The 19,460-nt window shown below is 40.5% G+C and overlaps 2 protein-coding genes across 4 annotated transcripts in view; one reads left to right on the plus strand and one right to left on the minus strand.

Moving 5' to 3' along the window:
• Positions 1-2,464: 2,464 nt before the first annotated feature.
• On the plus strand, positions 2,465-15,483 carry YWHAE (tyrosine 3-monooxygenase/tryptophan 5-monooxygenase activation protein, epsilon). 2 transcript variants are annotated; one of them, XM_009587381.1, is made up of 6 exons: positions 2,465-2,662; positions 8,292-8,398; positions 9,245-9,451; positions 10,290-10,426; positions 12,943-12,989; positions 14,563-15,483. In XM_009587381.1, the coding sequence occupies exons 1-5, from the start codon at positions 2,465-2,467 to the stop codon at positions 12,948-12,950; spliced, it is 657 nt and encodes a 218-aa protein (XP_009585676.1). In that variant the 3' UTR covers positions 12,951-12,989; positions 14,563-15,483. The 2 variants fall into 2 exon arrangements, with proteins under 2 accessions (XP_009585676.1, XP_009585675.1); XM_009587380.1 differs by lacking the exon at positions 12,943-12,989.
• Positions 15,484-17,519: 2,036 nt separating this feature from the next.
• The window catches only part of MYO1C (myosin IC), a 31,157-nt gene continuing 29,216 nt past the window's right edge, over positions 17,520-19,460 (minus strand). For both annotated transcript variants that reach the window (XM_009587382.1, XM_009587384.1), the window contains 3 exons: positions 19,224-19,321; positions 18,844-18,943; positions 17,520-17,747 (listed from right to left, as the gene is read on the minus strand). In XM_009587382.1, the coding sequence (XP_009585677.1) occupies positions 17,721-17,747; positions 18,844-18,943; positions 19,224-19,321 (225 nt within the window). In that variant the 3' untranslated portion in view covers positions 17,520-17,720. The remainder of the gene's footprint in view (positions 17,748-18,843; positions 18,944-19,223; positions 19,322-19,460) is intronic.

Below are 19,460 nucleotides of genomic sequence, written 5' to 3' on the forward strand. Positions count from 1 at the left end.
TGAAAATTCGTGGGTTGAGGTAAAGACAGTTTAAAAGGTAAAGCAAAAGCTGAGCACGCAAGCAAAGCAAAACAAGGAATTGATTCACCACTTCGCATTGGCAGGTGGGGGTTCAGCCATCTCCAGGAAGGCAGGGCTCCATCATGCATAACGGTTACTTGGGAAGGCAAATGCCATCACTCCGAAGGTCCCCTTTCTTCCACCTTCTTCTCCCAACTGTATATGCTGAGCATGACGTCATCTGGTATGGAATATCCCTTTGGTCGGTTGGGGTCAGCTGTCCTGGCTGTGTCCCCTCCCAGCTTCTTGTGCCCCCCCAGCCTAGCTGCTGGTGGGGTGGTGTGAGAAGCAGAAAAGGCCTTGACTCTGTATAAGCACTGCTCAGCAGGACCCAAAAAAACATGCCTGTATTATCAACACTTTCCAGCACAAATCCGAAACGTAGCCCCATACTAACTACTGTGAAGAAAATTAACTCTATCCCAGCCAAAACCAGCACAGTTATCTTGGGTGTAGCTCTGCTGTTTTAAGAAACTTCAAAATATGAGATGACTTAACTCGCATAATTTTAAAAATTTACAGCTTTGAAATTGTAGATGGTAGGGTCATCCTTCAGAAAAGAAGTCACAGTGCTTGCATCATTTAAGTTGCATATTCAGACTATATCCTCTTGCCTTTAACTTAACTAGCTTAAATTACAAGACTGCATGCCTGTGTTAATATTAACTGTATGTATGTGGAGTGTTTTAGGGCAACTCTTGAGGTCTTCAGCAAAAACAGTTCACCATTTGGCAATAGTAGGGTGGTGTTTTGTAAAAGTTTAATCAAATCCTTGGTGGATTTTTTGTTACTTTCTGTGATTTGAAGAAGCAAAATCTACTGGTAGAGATAGGGATTTTTTTTTCCACTTCTGCTAAGAATAGAGCCACTATAAAATTTTGTCCTACACATGTGGAGACCTGTTGGAGACTGACAACATTGTTCCTGCCAGGGAAAAGGATTGAGCCTACAGTTTCCATTGCTGAAATAGCTTATGCCTGTTAAGATTGTGAATTTTGGCACCCGAGGAAAAAATTGACAGTTAAGCTTCATTAGTTTCCCATTGCTTGTGCTGCCATGACGCAGCAGAACATGAGGTGTAAAATGATGGGGTAGGGATGATGAGTGGGCAAGGTAAATAGGCTACAGAACAGTAAAGCGTCATATTACGGGAGGCATAGTCTAATCACATCATCATGCTCTTGGCAGAAGCTAAATATGTTGGACTCAATCTTAAGGGTCTTTCCCGATCGAAATGATTCTATGATTGTGTGTCATTCTAGTGTCCCTCTACCTGCGGATAGCTATGAAGCAGTTGTCCTGTTGAGTAGATGGGATAGTTGGGGCTTAGTCTCATTCATTGATGGTCTTGTTTTCTGTCTGTGGGATTCCCACCAGTTCTAGAAGCTGGAAGGTAAATGGTGAATGAACTGAAGCACTGTGTGGTAGGACAAAACCTGTGATTCCTGGATGTCTCATACGAGGCTCTCAATTAGTGTATATTTAACATCTTCGGCTTTTATTTTTCTAATATGTCACAAGCAATCATAATGTGGTTAGGTAATGAAAGGGTTATAACCTTCCTTAAGTAGTTCAAGCTTTTGCTTCCACTTGAGTATAGGAAAGCTGTATTTAGTAATAATTTTTTTAACCTCAGGTTTAGAAGCCCTTTTCAAAAGGTTTAAACTATAAATATTAATTTATATTTTTTGTGTTACTTTTCAGTGTAAATAGCTGCTTGGCATGGGTGGGTATGATTGCTCTGGTTATCCTCAGGATGCCTTTTTTGTTACTTCTCCAAGCTTCTAATTTTCCTTCTGGTGGTTTCCTCTTGGAACTTTGACTTGCTTCCCTAATAACAGTACTCATACTTCTCTACATCTGTTCAAATCTGGATTTTATTTTTTGGTTAATTACCGTGTTACACTATATTCCAGTTGACAAATCAGCGGAGCGTTCTGTAATTCTTCAGTTTATCCCTACTGTGCTGAAAGCTAGCTTACATTTGCTCATGCTTTTCTCACTATTCACTGCCTTTTCTGAAGCACTTTGAAGAACATGCATTCCTGTAGGATTGTACCAATAACTATTACCAGTGTGAAAAACGTGTTTGCTGCTAATGCTAAACCCTTTTTGTCTGTCTCTTAAAAAATAAAACAAAACCCAAAAAACACTAAAACAACTATCTCTAAAGAATTTTTTTGGGACCCTTGTCAAATGCATTTAAAAGAACATCAGATAACTTCCTTTGTATACATGCTCATTGATTTGTTTGGAACACTCCAGTATAAAAGTGAGGAATAACTGTGTATGAAAGGAGGAGGGAGCCTATTTTCATAAGCTGTCATTACCATACAACTTCTGTTGAATGGTTTGAAAGATGCTTTAGCTATAAGAATAATTGTCTGACCTTTTCCTCATAGAAATGGTTGAATCAATGAAGAAAGTGGCTGGAATGGATGTGGAGTTGACAGTGGAAGAAAGAAACCTGCTTTCTGTTGCATATAAAAACGTGATTGGAGCTAGAAGAGCTTCCTGGAGAATAATCAGCAGCATTGAACAGAAAGAAGAAAACAAAGGTGGAGAAGATAAATTAAAAATGATTCGGGAATATCGGCAAATGGTAAGATGTAGTTGGTGTTGTGGCATAATGCTATTTAGTTAAGGTCCAGTTTTGGTACCCTTGCCATAAACTGCCCTAGTATTCTAGATTGCTAGTGTGGTGAGCTATAATAAGGTGACAGTTTTGAAAGGATGAAGTTTGTTCCTTGTCTGGAGAATAAATATGCTTGGTGAAGGAGAGAGGTTGGGTGTGTTTGTGTAAACACTCAAAAGGGCAGTAGACTCGAAGAAGAAAGGGAGGGCTTTTTCTTCAGTGCATTACATATCTGCTAAGTATTCGAACGGTGCTGGCACTTTGTTTCTTCCTTCCTTACTTCCTCAAGTGTGAGGCTGCATGTGCTCAGGAGGCCTTATTCTTTCCCCTCCAAGCTGACTTATCCCAAACAACTTTTTTTTGGAGAGTTAACCGTGTCAAAGGAGGTGTTTGGCTGTTAAGCTTCTACTTCTGATAAAAGTTGCTTTGGCTCATAGAGACTTTGACACTTGGTGCTATTGCAGTTCTCTATCCTGCAAAAATATTAATACTGTTAGTTGAAATGCCAATGGGGAGGGATCTTCAGTGTTGTTCTTGGCATAAAGACAGGCAGTGTAAGCCAAATGGACACTTCCTTTGACTCCTTTACCTTGTCTTTTATCACTGTGATAGTTGCATTTCATGTACATTGGCCTTGTTTTGTTACTTTTTCCCCCAGATGAAAACTTGGCAGAGTTGTGTTAAACTAAGTGCTTAGCAGTTGGGTGACAGTGAAGAATAGTTGCCTAGTTAGTCTTGTACAATTGAACTGGCAGACCCATTATTAGCTCAGACAGCTATGCCTGCATTGAAATGAGTGCTGAGATAGTATAGCTTCTCTGACAGCATCTAGTTCTTAAAAATATAGAGCTTTAATTTTTTTTTTTTTTTTTTTGTCCCTAAGCTGGTCAGTTATGCTGATAGTAGTTAAAGCAATCCATTTGAGATAAAGCACTCCATGTTCCTGGGGATGGGGGATCTTAAGATGTCATGGTCATCTCAGCTGTGAAACTTGCATGTGTTATAACCTCTAGGGCCTTGCTGTTTTCTCTCTCTTGGGAGGGGGAAAAATTGATGCACATAACTTCATGGTGAGTCTAGTCAGTCTGTGCAACTTTACCTAAAATGGAGAATTTGGAGCAAGCTTTGACTTTCGTCGGTAAGGGCTAAGGAAACCTTCAGCTATTAGAACAGTGAGTTGTTGTTCCCTGCCCCACCCACCCCCCTTAAATGATGGTTTAGTGTGGAGCAGGCATGCTCCTATACTGTTTTAACCACACATTTCTGCAGAGACTTAATCTCCATTATTTGAGGACAAGTGCCTCCACATGGTTCAGATCTTCACTTCCAGAGAAACAGTGGAGTCTATTATATCACCTGGCACTGATTCATATACCACCAATGGAAATGATGTTGGCTTGGAAATCTTTTCTCAGGAATGGTTCTGGACTACTTTCTGTTGACTCATAGGGTTTCTGTTGCTCCATGGAATTGTTAAGAGTTGTGAGTTTCTAATTTTATGCTGGCCTGCTGATGGGATGAGACTCTGCCAATTACATACAGTCCCAAATACCATTTCTTGATGGGTGTCTAAAATCTTTCTAACAGAACATATAAAATAAGACAATAGCTATCTGATGATTGTTTAAATTTGTCTTACACTGCATGCTTCCAGTTCTTCTTGCACGATGTTTTGTGGGCGGTTACTATCTTCTGCCAAAGATCCTTTAATAGTGAAAAGACTTTTTTTCTTATTTTTGAAAGGACTGAATAAAATGCCTTGTTCTGCATCTCTCTTTGTGAAGAGAGCAAGTACCATGCAGAACAGACTGGTGTGCAAGAAACAAATGTATGTAGTCCTTGAGGTATCTATCCAGAGAGAGATAGAGGCCACATGAAGTGCAGTGCTATGCCAACAGTATCTTCAGCTGTTAAATCCTTAAAGGGAATAGCTGTCACAGTTGCTTTAGGTGGAAGAGTGCTGTGGAGAACTGTAATGTAGTTCCGTACTGGAGAAAGACCAGATGTGTCTACTTGACTCTAGCCTGAGTTTTCCAGGAGGCTTCTACGTATCGTCTGTAGCTGAAGACCGAGTCTTGTTTGTAGCTGCTGGGAGACTTTCTGTGAGTTAGCATCTGCTATAAGGAGAGTGTTGATGGGTTTGGCAAGACAGCATGGGAGCAGTAAGGGCCTGAAGAACATATTGCAACAGTTTGCATGATGCTTCTCGCTGTCGCTGCTGGAACAGTAGCACAGCTGCCCTGTTGTCAGGCTCAGTGCTTCTCTGAACAAATAAGGTCCAGTACAGACTCAGCAGAGTTCTGGTTATTATGCTACCTTGTCAACAAATAACCGTAGCATTTTTTAGAGTAAGTTCAGTGTTGTTGGGAGACCCTTCCCAGGCTTGAAAGGCTCTGAAGAAGAAAAAAAAAAAACCAAAATACTTGTCTGGGGACTGACAGGCCAAGTTTAAAGCACTGGGGAGTGGGAGAGAACCAACATCTCTAGAAAAACACATCTCTCTTGCCTGCCACCAGAACCAGGTGTGACCTTGCTCAGCGATAGAGTGCTGCTTGAGTTGGTCTACATCAGTATTTATTACAATTTAGCACATGGCTCTTAAAAATGTTTGGAGTTTGTTTGAGCTACTAGCCAGCATGACTTGGGGCAGAACTCAAGGGACGATGGTGTTGTCGGAGTAGAGTAGGGCTGGGCTGGTTTTCTCTGAGGCATACAGTAGGCTGAGAGATGATGGAAGATGCCAGGCTGTGCCTTTACCCAAGCCACTTAAGATAAATGTAGCAAAACACATACATAGCCACGGGGCAAAATGCCGCTTACTTCCTTTGTAGACAGGCTGCTTTTCTGGGTCCTGTGGCCATTTGGATACACAAAAGTGGAGCCCCTGGCTTTCTCATATGACTGCATCTCTGTAGATGAGAACACACTGAAGCTTGCATTCTTTGTCCTTGAGAGGATGAAGTGGTGTATGTCCGTACATAATGCAGTTCACTTCCTTGCAGTAAAACCAAATCCCTTCCCTAATAGCATAGGACAAGTATTCACCTTCCTCATACTGGTCTGTATTTGTGGCATATGGGAATGTGTGTTTCTAGTGCTCTGACTTACAACCTGGGTTGAATTCTGGGGCAGCTGCAGGGCTCTCCTTCCCCTCTTCTTAGAAAGGTTAGGCTATGAATTGGCATAAATGTGGGTGGTCTGTCTGTTTGGCAGGGGTGGGAGGGAGGTAGGTTACAGGCTTTAGCAACTGTTTCCTACTGTTCTAGTTTCATGTTGCATCTCAGTTGTGAGGTGCAGCTATTTTGGGGGCTACATACTAAACCAGGTCAAAGAACTAGCACAGGCTACCCTTCTTCTGGTTGCTTCTAATAAGTCTCCTTGTTTAGATCACCAGGTGGTTTACAAGCTTTTGTATCTGCAGAGCTAAGAACACAGTCTGGAATCTGATTAAGCCAGCGCTACCGCTAACATAAAGAGAGGCAGGGTGGATTGTGAGGGCTTTTACACACCTATCGGGGTGAGCAGTCTTTCCTTGCTGGTCAGAGCCTGTAGTACCATATGTCATATTTGGAGCTGGAATGGTGATAAACCCTAAACCTACCTTTTCTGAGTGCTCTGAAAAGGCTTAGTGCAGGCTCTTGTGCTGGTTTGATGCTTTGCAGAGCTCATTGAGCCACTCTGTGTAGAACAGATCCTTTTCATAAAAGAGCTTTTAGGGTTTTGTTGTGGGGTTTTTTTGTATTGTTCTTAATCAACTCAATTTGTATTAAATCTTTTTAAACTAAGCTTGGTCAGGACATTTACATTGCCCTGGACAGCAGCTGATCTCTGATAACTCGTGTGACTGATCCTTTAAGCAAAGCTGAAAAAGGTCTGTCTGAGATAAAATAGAAGTTTGTACATGTATGGTTATTTAACAAAAGAGGATTAGAAACTGATTTAATTCTTTGCAGTTTTGCTGAAGATCTCTCTGCAAAAGAAGTCATTGAAAAAGAGGATCAAGAGGAAAGAAGTTTGCAGGAACTGACTGCTGGCCAAAGGTTTTATAGCTTTTGTAGCCCAAGAACATATGAAGTAGATTCTTCTCAAGTGACCATATTTCAGCAACCTCTTTAAGCATTTGTCACATAACTTTAAGTATAGCATCTAACTCTTCCTCTGAATTAGGGCATTCTGACATTGTTTGTATATGAAATTTGCTGTAGATTAATTTCTCTAACGGAACTTTTGCAAATCTGTTAAGTCATTTTGTGCAAATCGGTATGCGTGTGTATGTGCCAGTTTAACATTTATTTTGGATCTATAACTTAAACAGCTTTTGAGGATAAACGTTGTGGTTACAAACCCTAATAGTTTGGGAGCTATATGGTGACAAAAATATGACATGGCAAGAAAAAAGCTTAAAGAAAAAAGGAAAGAAAACTTCATGGGTGGGAGGATAGGAAGGGATAGTGGACTGAGTGGGGCTGCTCTTGTGATCCAAGACATGCAGTTACTGGGAGTTTCTTGTAATTGACGTTGATGCCTTTGCTTGAAAACCTCTACTTTATAGTACATAAAAGTAGCTTGAGCCAGAGTTGTCTTCAGCTGTAGCTATGAAAGTTATTGCGAAATCATGAAAGAGCAGCAATAGGTTACTATCTGCACTTAACCAACCGCTCCTACTGTGAACGACATGGGATGCTCAGAGCAAGCCTGGTTTTGGCAATGTTGGTGTCAAAAGACAGTTTTTAGCTTTTTTTGGGTATGCTTAGTTTCTTTGCTTGCAGGTGTGAAACTTCCGTGGTAAACCCTAACCTCATAGACCTTGCTTTATATTCTAAATTAGAAAAAATGAAGGCAATGTGACCATGTTTTCAACTTTGGCTATTAAAATCCAATATCTGTTTTTAAATAAGGCTTTATATATTGGTTTTCTTTCGCCACAGATGTCATTGTTAATGTTGATGATTTCTGCTTTTTCTCTGAGTTGCTGTGCTTTGCTTTTTTTGCCTGCTTCTGAAGTTTGTATCTTCTGGAGTTTGTTTTCCTCTTGTATCTGACCTTTTTGTTTGTGTGGCACATCTTTATTCTGTTCTGATACTCCGTGATTTTTGTTTTAAGGCTCTTCTGTTAAAGCTTTGCCTCCCGAGTAGTCACTATAAACTTGTTCTGAAGGTGCCATTTAATTCTGAAAAGGAGTTTGGCTGATTTGTATTAATTACCTTCAAATTGTCCCCTTCTCCGTTGCCACTTTCAGGATCAAAAACGTAAGGAATCAGGAATTGTGCAAGCCTTGCAGTAAGGAATCCTGAGACAGACTTAATGCAACTGTCTATCAAGATGTCTTCCAGGGAATTTATAATTCCATTATTCAGTTATGCGTTTCATTATACATCATCAGTCCTTGCCTCTTTTGTGTGCTAGCTAATTGTGCAGAACTGTTTTGCTTAATGCACCTGTGGAGCAGCTGAATTTTTAGTTGTTGTTTTTCTTCTGTCCTCCCCCTCGTTGGATTTTTATGATGTTGCCTGTTTGATAATTTGGATATTTTTGAAATAGCTCTTAGTCTTATGTGCTAACCTTGCCTTCTCTTTTTGTTTTGGTTTTTTTATAGGTTGAGACTGAACTGAAGTTAATCTGTTGTGACATTCTGGATGTACTGGACAAACACCTCATTCCAGCAGCTAACACTGGCGAGTCCAAGGTTTTCTATTACAAAATGTGAGTATCTTCTTGTGAGGCAAGGACCGCTTACTGTATCTGAACTAGGACAGAAATAACGTAGCTATATGTGTGTTTCTGCCCGCTCAAACCACAGTACCTTCATCTAGAAAGAGGGCAGTCTAGTCATGACTAATCGATATCCCTTTTTGACTACCTTTTAGGTGTTAGTGTTCTGATCGTGTGGTTTTGGATAGATGTTGCTTGGAATAAGGTCGTGAGAACTTAACATAAGCTGTTGTGCAGCTCTTAGATGTAAGAAACAACCGTTTTCTTTAATTGGGCTAATAATGTAGAGATCGCATCCCTGCTTCAGTGTTTTCTTGCATGAGCTGTGCGCTCCTCATAGAGAAGAAAATTAGGTAGACAGATAACTGTCATGTACTGTCAACTTCAAAATTGCATTATCAAGTGAAACTTGGCCTCGGAGTATGTTGCTGTAGTCACTAGTTTGATGCATATTTTGTACTTTCTGAAGCATCGTTTAAATCTCGAAATGATTAGAGAGTGTTTTCTAGGTGAATTATCTCTATCCTTCAGATCAAAAACTTGTCTAGTTTAGATGAGATGCAGTTGTACAGAGAAACAGTTGGGTAATGGAGAAGGTAATACTATGATTTCGTGTACTAATGCAAGAAAATAAGTGAACCCAAACTGGTGTTCCTGACTGATGGTTTAAAATCCGCTTAAGTACTAATGCACTGTTGTCTAGACAGTAATTCAGCAGCAGTGCCCTTAGTGTGTGAATATATAAACATCAGTTTCAGAACTGAGCTGTTTATTTAGTGGCTGGTGGGGAAATAAGGACTACGGACTTACTACTGTACGTTCTGTTTCTGTTCTCAGGAAGGGGGACTACCATAGGTATCTGGCTGAGTTTGCCACAGGAAATGACAGGAAGGAGGCTGCAGAGAATAGCTTGGTGGCTTATAAAGCTGCTAGTGATATTGCAATGACAGAACTCCCGCCAACACATCCTATCCGCTTAGGACTTGCGCTCAACTTCTCTGTATTCTACTATGAAATTCTTAATTCTCCTGATCGTGCCTGCAGGTAGGTAGTGACTGGGAAGATGGAGAAAATTCATGTGAATACCAAACAAGCCAGAAGTGCTTGCTGCTTGGGTAACTCCTTTTCCTCAACAGAAACTCTGGGCTGGCTTTTTTCCTGCTCGTAGTTGATGACTTGCTCTGTTTGAGGTCAATTCATCGGAAAGGTTTTCAACTTTGCCATTTTCTTCTGAGTCGAGACCCGTTTGTTTATCTGGGAGTAGATCATACATGAGAAGCAGCATAGTGATAACCTTGGATTGATCAACTAATGGCAGCTTAACAGCTTGCCATGTTAACTCTGCATGCCTTTATCCTGCAAAAAGTGTGAGGTGATTTAACTTGCCTCTCTTGCTGTTGGCTATTTTACAAGGTAAGAAGGGTCGTGCTACTAATTTCTGTGAATTGAAATTAGAATGTATAGAATGACAGTAGCTCATCTATCTGTAGGGGTTCAGCTCATACGAGCATAAAAGTGAGGATTGAAGCAAATACCGTTTGTCTTCTATTTCTGTCATTGCAGGTTATGTAATATACTTTCTTTTAAGCTTTTAGCAGACCTTGATTAGTTGTACCGCAAGATGTAGAAATGTTTAATAAAACCAATATTCTTGAGTAAAAAGATACTGTTCTTAAGCACACAAAGTGACTGGTTTTGAAGATGGGAGATATTTGGATGAACATATAAACACCATTAAATAATACAAAAATTTGTTACGGAAGCTATGGATGTCATGTAGCCAAACTAGAACATAGGTGTTCCTGAGGCACAGGTTTAACTTGTGTGCTTCTGGATTCTGTTCAGCAATATATGTTAAATCTGATTTATTCTGTGCTCATAGGTTGGCAAAAGCAGCTTTCGATGATGCTATTGCAGAACTGGATACACTGAGTGAAGAAAGCTATAAGGACTCTACACTTATCATGCAGTTGTTACGTGATAATCTGACACTATGGACTTCAGACATGCAGGGTGATGGTAAGTAAACTCTGTTCTAAAATGCTGCAGTCTCCTGATCTCTGCCCAGAAAACAGAGCATGGAAATGTAGATTGGTTTGGTGGTTTACTTCTGTCTTTCCTAATAATTGACCTTCCTGAACTCCTGTCCTTTCGTAACACTGGATAAACTGATAGGGGTGACACTAGCTTTTTTGAGAAGCATTTCAGCTCTCACTTGAAGGAAGGAGGTGTGCAATTAGTAACATAAATTTTTTTTTTTCCTCCCCACCTGGCTGCTTAGGCATCTGTGATTATTTTAAAAGCAGTGACTTCATTTGATTCAGCTTTTCTTTCGTACGGCTTGTCATGTTCATCTGTGGTTGTTGTTCCAACCAGATGTGAATTTCCAGTGCAGGAGGAAGTATTGCAAACGATCTAGTTCCCCTTTTTTTTTCAGGTCACTCAATACTTCTGTTGGCATTTTAGTGGATTATTTACTGCCATCATACTAATCACTTCACCTTACAGCACTTTTCATATCTTTTACTCTTCTTAGGAAGAATTGAGTATGAAGAGAAGAGGAAAAAGGAAAAGGGATTTTGTAAAATACTTTGTTACCAGGAGGGGGAAAAAAAAAAAAAGCTTGGGGAAATCTAATTTGCTATTTGGGATGTTTGAAGTACTTTAATACTCCCAAAAATGCTAGGTTGCGACTCCTGAAGTGGGCTATTGCCAGAGCAAATACTGAATATATCCCCTGGCAGTACCAGAGGGTGGGACATTGATTGCTTCTGTTTACTAATATCTGATAGCTATTTAAATTTTTAAAAGTATTTTTTTGGCATACTGAATGGACTTTTTCCTCTTACGCTTTCGTATACAATGCTAAGTATAAATTTACTCTTGTTCAGTTTTTTTGAGTTATGCCTTCTGTTTCACTGATTATTGGTAGTGAATTAAACATATTCTCTCTCTAGAAGGATTAAACTCATGTTTTCTTCTGCAAAAATTATGTCCTGGAGAAACAAGTGGAAAGAGTTGACTTTACTTTTAACTTGGAGGGGGGGGGAAAAAGTCAGTTCTGTTTAAAGTATGTTAGGTATGTAGACACGCACAGAACACAGAGGTTTCATTGCTGCTTAACTTCAGATAAATAAATGAGTGTCTTAAATTTTTGCGCAAGATGTTACTTGAAGCATGGTGATAGCCATATAGCATTACTTTGGAGGACTTTATTGGTGTAGTGTCCATTTGAAAGCAATTGTAGAATCTCTTAACTTTACCAACTACCTGTTTTTGTGTAGGATTGATGGATTTGTTCTAAAGAAGTATTGTTACTTGATAGCTTCCAGCTCTTTGCGTAGATCATGAGTATTGAATGTTGCAGGTCACATTTTACCCCTATTTCTTTGGGATTTTGACAGAACTGGGAAAACTGTAAATGTGGGGTCTTGGCTCCTAGGTTACCCTGCATCCTAGTGCTTAAGTCTCTTGCGAGGGACCACACCTTGCTTTCAAAGGTGTAAGATTATCTAATGGTGTAGAAGCCTACGTATGTATCCTGGATGGATCTGTACAGACTCTGCTCTAAATACTGCAGGTATTATTAGATGCCTTCCTTGCCATGGTTAGGCATTGGAAAAAGAAATTTGTTCCCAATTCCCACAATTAAGATACGACCTTTTAGTTTTATCTTTTTTAATGGAGCCAAATATCCTGGTGCTCTGTGAGAACACTGAGGAAGCCATTTCGGTGAAGTAACAAGGCTGGATTGCTGTTGCGAGATAGTAGCATTAGAACATCTTCCAAAAGCTATCTTTATTTGCATGTGAGCTGACTAACATGTCTCATGTATCTCGTATATCGTAGAAGTTCAACAAGATTATTTACAGAGTATTTCTTTGTATTTCTTTTTGCATAATCTAGATTCAAATTTCTTCTTTCATAATTAGCTCCATAGCATAGAAAAATAGGTATTTTTGTTTTTTCTGAAGTATTTGAGATTATCGTAGTTACTGTTCATGATGCATGCCAGAAGGATGACGATTACAAAATTTAAAATACTGCAGAACTACTTAAAATTGTGGTGCAGTTCTTCAGGTCCACAAAAAGTATGGTGTTTATGCATAGTGTTTAGACGCAGGTGCAAAGTTAAGTTTTCTCATTTCCTCATACTGTGCTAATATGCTGGCTGAGTGCATTTAATACTGTTGCTTCCAGAGCTCCCTATTTCCAAAATGGGTAGAGCCTTGGAAGATTGGTAAAAGTTAATGGTGGCACTGAGAAAGATCACCACAATTACCAGTTTCCTAAGGGGTGGGGGAGACTTGAAAAAGGCTTGTTCTTTTGCATTAAGCTTTTGCCTGTTTTGATTTCAGTTGTGTAGGTTGTAGGGAATGACTTCAATAAAGTCAGGTGTTACTCAGCTGCTACACTTTTCCATCTCATTTACTGTATCTTTTAACCATGTCATAGACGAGCTGTTTAGTTTATTTTCACGCTTGTAATGTCGTCTTCATATGATTCCTGTTTTCCCCTTCTTTCCTGCTGTATAGATTCCTAAAGGAAAGTCCAACTGTTCATTTCCTAAAAACTCTACTTTGTAAGTCTTCGTCATGGCTTAATGAACTTTTCAGCGTCAGTTTTCTTCTGATCACTAATTGTGCTTGCCTCTGTCACTCTCTCGCTGCTGATAAATTGCTTGTATTTTTGACTCCATTCCAGGGCTAAGCAATGTTCTACCTATTTGTGACCTGCTACCCCTACCCAGGTCCAATACGCTTGACTAAGATCCAAAGTAACTGACATGTTTGGGAATTGAGCTGCATACCTGGATGGATATTAAGAATATTTGGGCATGAAAAGTACTTTCACAATCGCCTGTTAGAGGGCTATTTGCTTAAGTGCGTTGGCTAGAGCATGCTCAGATCTTCTTTTAATCATCTTCCTGGGTTAGGGCCTCTACTTTCCTCTCTTAAGTGATCTGTTATGTAATTGCAAATGTAAATTTTATTGTTGTTGAATGTGAGATGTCTTGTGTTCCTAGGCCAGCTTTTCCAAAATCTACCTTGTATTGTACCTGGTGATAATTTTGAATCTGGACATGCTCTGAGCATTCTGATGATGTGCTGAAAGTCATTAGTCTCATTTGATTGGATTTCATTCCAAATGAATTTTTTGAATGGGTAGTTTTTGTTTATTGCCCTTAAGAGAGTACCATCTCACATGGTTAAGGATAATTGTAAAGTAAACATTTTTTAGTTTCTCTTATCAATTAACTTAAATCGTGCATGTGTTAAGGCACTAGCTGAACTACGTTAAACTTTTTCCTGTTACGGTAGAAATCGGGCAAAGACGTGCAGAAGGCGTTGCATGCATCTCACCCAGGGGCGACTGAAGTATAACCAAACACTTATTACAAGAGTCTTTATGGATAGACTTCCATTTCACTGCATGTCGCAGCCTGGTGGAATAGGTCCAAACTGGCCGTTTTTCAAGAGAGATTAATTGCCACAAAATGTTTTCCTTTAATAACTTCAAGCCTAGGGTTTCTTGTCATGTTGGACTTCAAGTAGGGATGTTTTTTCATACTTCTTCTGGTACCTTTAATAATACATGCCATCAGTGTTATTTTACAAAATTGACTGCAGTACTTCGCTGTTGTTGAGACTTGAGTGGACTCGGGCAGAAAAAAGTTTAATTTCTAAAAACTGTTTTGGTCTCATTTCCGTAGCTAGTGAATAGATACCCTTAGCACTCTCTGGAGTAGAGATGAGGTTTTTGGGAAGGTATGTTCTGATTTAAGGATGTTGATCTACAGCCATTCTGATGACTTTTGTTTTGGCTGTTCATCTTTTGATCAACAGGACTGATCACATGCGCAGTCGCAGTTTTCAGAAAGGGTGGTTCATTGTTTGTCCTTATGTACGGCTACATAATAGCCTGTGCTACAGTTCTGTATGAAATGTGACGAGGTGATTATAAGGCTTAATTTCCATGGAAACGCTTCACTCCAGAACTGGCTATGTTACGAGAGCGTGTGTGTCATTTATGCAAGTGTGTGAGCGAGCGTGTGTACTTGCATGAAACTATTAATCTCTAGATGCTTGTTAAGCCATTCTGAAGGTCTCATTTTTAGAAGTTAACGTCTTCCTTACTTTTAAACACTTTCATAGGTGAAGAACAGAATAAAGAAGCGCTGCAGGATGTGGAAGATGAAAACCAGTGAGACACAAAGGCCAACAAGAGAACCCATCTCTGACCACCCTTCCCCTTCCCCACAAAAACCCTCAGTGTCACTCTGAGAACCACCAAATCTGACTTTTACATTGGGTCTCAGAATTTAGGTTCCTGCCCTGTTGGGTTTCTTTATTTTTATTTTTTTTACACAGTTTAAAAGTTCTTAAAGGCAAGAGTGAATTTCTGTGGATTTTACTGGTGCCAGCTTTTAGGTTCTTTAAGACACTAACAGGACTGCGTAAAGGCGCTTTCAGCATTACTGTATTGTCTCCTGCCAGACGTGGTGAGATTGCCATTAGAAGTGGATGTTACACCTGAAGGCCGTTAGACTTGTAGGGGAGAGATGTGTTATGGCAAGGTAGTGCGCATGTGGTGGCATTTTTCTTTTTTTATAACTGTTTAAACTGAATTTTATACCAATGTTTAAACTTAATTGGGTGTTTAGCTTGAAGTTACAGGTTGCATTGGGACATATATTGTAGTGGTTTTACTGTATAAAAAACAAAAGTTTCCAAACTGCTGAAATGTTGCTGAAAATCATGGTGCTGGTAACAGTTCAACAATCCGTGGCTGCTCATTCTTGCCTATTCTTTACTTTTCCTCAAAGCAGGTTAGCATTGAAGGTGGCATTGATAAGCCTGCATGCGTGTTCAATATTTTTTCTTTCTCCCTCCCCTTTCCCCATCTCCCTTCGCTCGCTCAACCTCTTTTGTTCAGTATGTGTAACTTGAAGCTAATTTGTACTACTGGATATCTGACTGGAGCCACAGATACAGAATCTGTATTGTTCTTACTGAAACACAGCATGGAATTAACATTAAACTTAAATAAAACAAACCTAAATTAAAAATGCCAAATATTACTATGACTTTATTTTATATTTTAGTTATTTCAGCAAGAATAACTTTCTTTGTTGCTTGTAATAGGAGCATTTGGAAGGGGGGAGAGAGAGTGAAAGAGAAGTAACAGCATTGTTCTTCAGACGCGAGAGAAAGTAAGATCCCAGTCTTACGCGTAAGTAGCATAGCTGCAAGGCCAGCCTCCTAGAAGACAGCCTGCTTTGCATCACACCGTTTTTTCAGTCTTTCCCTCCCTGAATGCACAAAAAGCCATGATCTGGTGGGTGCATTCCTCATCCAGTCCAGTTACGTGGATGGAGAGAAGGGAAACACGTTATCTTAATGTCCACCCTGCTTAGCTGATGTCCTAGAAATCTCTAGGAACAATCTGCTCCTTGTCACAGACGGTAGCAGGGCTACCCTCTGTAGATTGGGCCCAGGAACCAGAGGTTCAGCGGGGCTCTGTGACAAACGATGAAACAATCACACCCTCCCTCTCAAAAAATTAAGAAATGTGATGAAAGAGTTTCTACAACGAAGACAAGGTGTGGTTTTTTTGTAAAAATTTATTGAGCGTAGTCTTGAAAAGGTTATATAATAGCGTATACAGCATTGTGTAGCATATACACTCTAGCATATACAGTGGTATGGTGTATATGTACTACAGTGTATACAGCATTCCAGGCCTGGGGCAGTGTTTGATAACTGCATGATGTCAGAAACCAAGAAGTAGGAGACTGAGGTGATGGTATGTGAGTGGCAACGTGTTTGGTTACATTTTATTCAGGGCTTACTGTAACTGTTGTTGCTGCTGCATCAGGATAGAGGTGGAACGTGAAGGATTTCTAAGGCAAGTAGAGTGCAAAATGCGCTGTTTGAGGTCTAGAACTTGGAAATGGAAGCTGGAGCTGTGATTTGCAGTCAGCAGGTATTTGACACATAGCTGTCCACCCTGTAGCCGTTTGGGTTCTTTGTTAAATGAAGGTGTTTAGCATTAACCTCTGTGACACAGTCTGAGACCAGTTAGCATTCAAAACGCGTATCCCTTCTAGCTTTGGGTTAGAACTGAAGTGACACAGCTTGCTTAGGAAGATGCTTCCATGCAAAGGAGCTGTCAGCAGTTGGTCAGTAATGCCAGCAGTGCTGAACTAGCCATCTCCTCCTCTTTAAGGCAGTACTGAGAGGCATTGAAATAAACATTGTGGAGCTTTATTGTGGGAACTCACTCAAAACTTCCAGTTATCGCTAAAAATGAGGAAAAGCAACTTTTTCTGAAGGTGCTGCTCTGAGCCTGCTGAGCTGTGGGGGGGGAAGGGGCAGTGGTGACTCCCAGACAGGTACGAGGTGGGAGGGAAAGCTCATGTGCTCACCCTGTGGCCAGGGACTACAGCTTTCATTTCCAGCCTAGAGCGGCACAGAGAAGTGGTGGCCTCTGCAGTTTGTATTACTTACGTTTTGTTTGGATGTGTGGATATGAAAAAGTTCCTACGGTATAAAAATAATCACTACAGAGCAAGAAATGGGACAGGTGACTTGACAGAAAGGTAAGAGTCTCTGGCTCCAGATCAGTGAAGAAGTTACATGATGGGTTTCTCAGGTTAATACCTTATAATCATAAACTAAAAACAACAAAAATTCCAAATCTAAAACATAAAAGTTTCCACATCAACTCCACATCTTGTAGTGCATCTCTCATACTCCGCTATAAAGTATTTACAGGGTTTTACTCATTTACACAATATGGCTTTAATATATTTGTAACACAAAGCATCAAAACGTCTCAGAGCAAAATTCTTCATAAAACATTCTTTCTGAATATAAAGTTTGGCATTTAATTGATTTGGCTGACAAAGCAGCAGAGTTACTTGTTTTCCGATTGTGCTTTTTGATGATGATAAGCACAAATTTTGGTCGTTTCCATCAGGGCTTGAACTCTTAACAGAGTCAGAGCTACCTCTCCCTCAAAGCCCAGCTGAGTATGTTTCATGAGCCACGGTTTCACAGACATTGCGTTGGACCCATGCGTTTGCCACTAAGGTAAGGAAGAGAAGGCCTTTCTTTTGGAATTTTCATATTAAGACAAGAAAGCAAGATGTATTTTGTGGTTTTTCTGAAAGTGCAGGTCTTTGGTAACAATAAACAAAATGAGCAAAGCGAGGGAGGAGGGGAGTTCTACTGGGAACAATGTCCAGCCAATTCTGTAGGGTGCAGTCAGACTGATGAAAGAAAAGGTCCTGTTGTGTTGGCACATTTTATCATCGAGAATTCAAACGAGGCGCAACCTGCAGAAGAAGGACAAGCTAGAAAGTGTGTTGAAAACAAAGACGCAGCAACAGTTTCAGCTCCTGAACACCTTTAAAGTGCACCAAAGACTGGCCGTTATGCCACAGTATGTAAAGTTGGTCAGTCCCAGCAGGAAACAAAAGCAGATATTGGCAATTCAGTAAGTTAGAGGAGCCCACCATGCTCTTACGCCCGGGTGCCTGTGGTTATATTAAAACCTTCTCTCTAGGCTAGCAGTACAAGACGACTTTGCTTTGCTGAGGAGGGAGGGGCAAAACTGGAAAAATGTTCCTAGGGATGGTTTGGAAAGGCTGGGGAAAAAAATTACGGGATGCGTTTCTTCATAGTCTAAGGAGTTGCTTGGTTTGCTGTTACAGATAGCAAATAAAGCAGCCTGATCCTCATTTCAGCATGCTTAACGCAAATTTAATCTCTCTTCCTGTGTACGGTCTATAGGCATTCCGTAGAGCAAGGAAATCCTTCGGCAGTGCTACATCTATGGCTTTTTATAGGATGGGCTGTTTCAGTGAGGAGCAAAGTGGAAATGGCAATTGCTGTTCGGAGGCTGGTCAGCCTGCAGGAGGACAGGGGAGCTCGCTCTTAGCTCTGGTGCTGGAAGGGGAGTGAGTGCAGTCTGAATATGTTCTGGATTTATTTCTGAATAACCTTTAATCTGACAATGCATAGATCAGTTGCATGACAGTATCTGACTAGCAGGAAAACGACAATCAATCTGAGAAGGGAAGAGGAGGTGGGGGTTTTTTTTGCTTCCTGTGTTTTTAAATGTCTTTCTAAAATTTGATTTGCAACAGAGTATATAGCATTAAAGCCTGAATCTTGGGGAGGAGGGAAAAAAAACGTGATTGATAGGACAATCACTTGATGAGTTGGAGCAAGCCTGGCAGTCTCTCTAGACTTCAGGAAGAGAAGTACAATGCACAGCTCCAACTGGGAAAAAGGCTGGTAGGGCAGGGCAGGGCAGTAAAGCCATGTGGCGTGGGTCCATCTGCTGCAAATACGGTCTAATGCCAAAATCTGGGTTTGGATCCACTGCAAGTGAACTACCATTTCCTCCCAACCTCAGCCTGTACTCACCACTGTTAGATGGCCATTCTTGGCTTTGGCTATAAGCAGTTCTGATCCTGATATAAAGTCAATTATGCCTTCTTTGCCTTGCCCAACTGTAAATTTTATGCTGCAAAGAGAAAGAGGTAAGAACAGATTTGATGAGTATTTGTGACCTCTCCACTAGCTTAGTTCTACCCTTTTCCTGTGTAAGTGGCTGCTTTGTATTGATGCTTAGCTGCAATAGATCTGCTTGTTAAAGGAAATGGAGCCTTAGTTAAGACGCATTAGGTACATTTTGATGTCATATAGGTACGTTTCTGTAGCCCTTTAATGCTGAAGCAGAGCTCTCTTCAGAACCAACGTAAGAAAACCAAGGCAGCTCCTGAGAGGGGCTTGGCTTCACTCACCTGCCCTGGTTGATGTTGACATTATTGACTTTGTCTGCCTGCATGGCTGTTTTTGTTAGTGTCTCAATCACGTGGTCACTTTGAAGCACAACATCTCCCTGGGAGGAGAGAGGGACAATGGTTTATGATCATGGCTTTAGTGTCAGCATACCAAAATGATTATGCTGTAATTAACAGGGACAGAACTATCTCCATAGGCTAGCATGGAAAAACACTTCTCCAAGTGGACCAGGCTTG

The sequence above is a fragment of the Fulmarus glacialis genome, unplaced genomic scaffold, assembly GCF_000690835.1.
Source record: "Fulmarus glacialis isolate BGI_N327 unplaced genomic scaffold, ASM69083v1 scaffold5581, whole genome shotgun sequence".
NCBI classification, from domain to species: Eukaryota; Metazoa; Chordata; class Aves; order Procellariiformes; family Procellariidae; genus Fulmarus; species Fulmarus glacialis.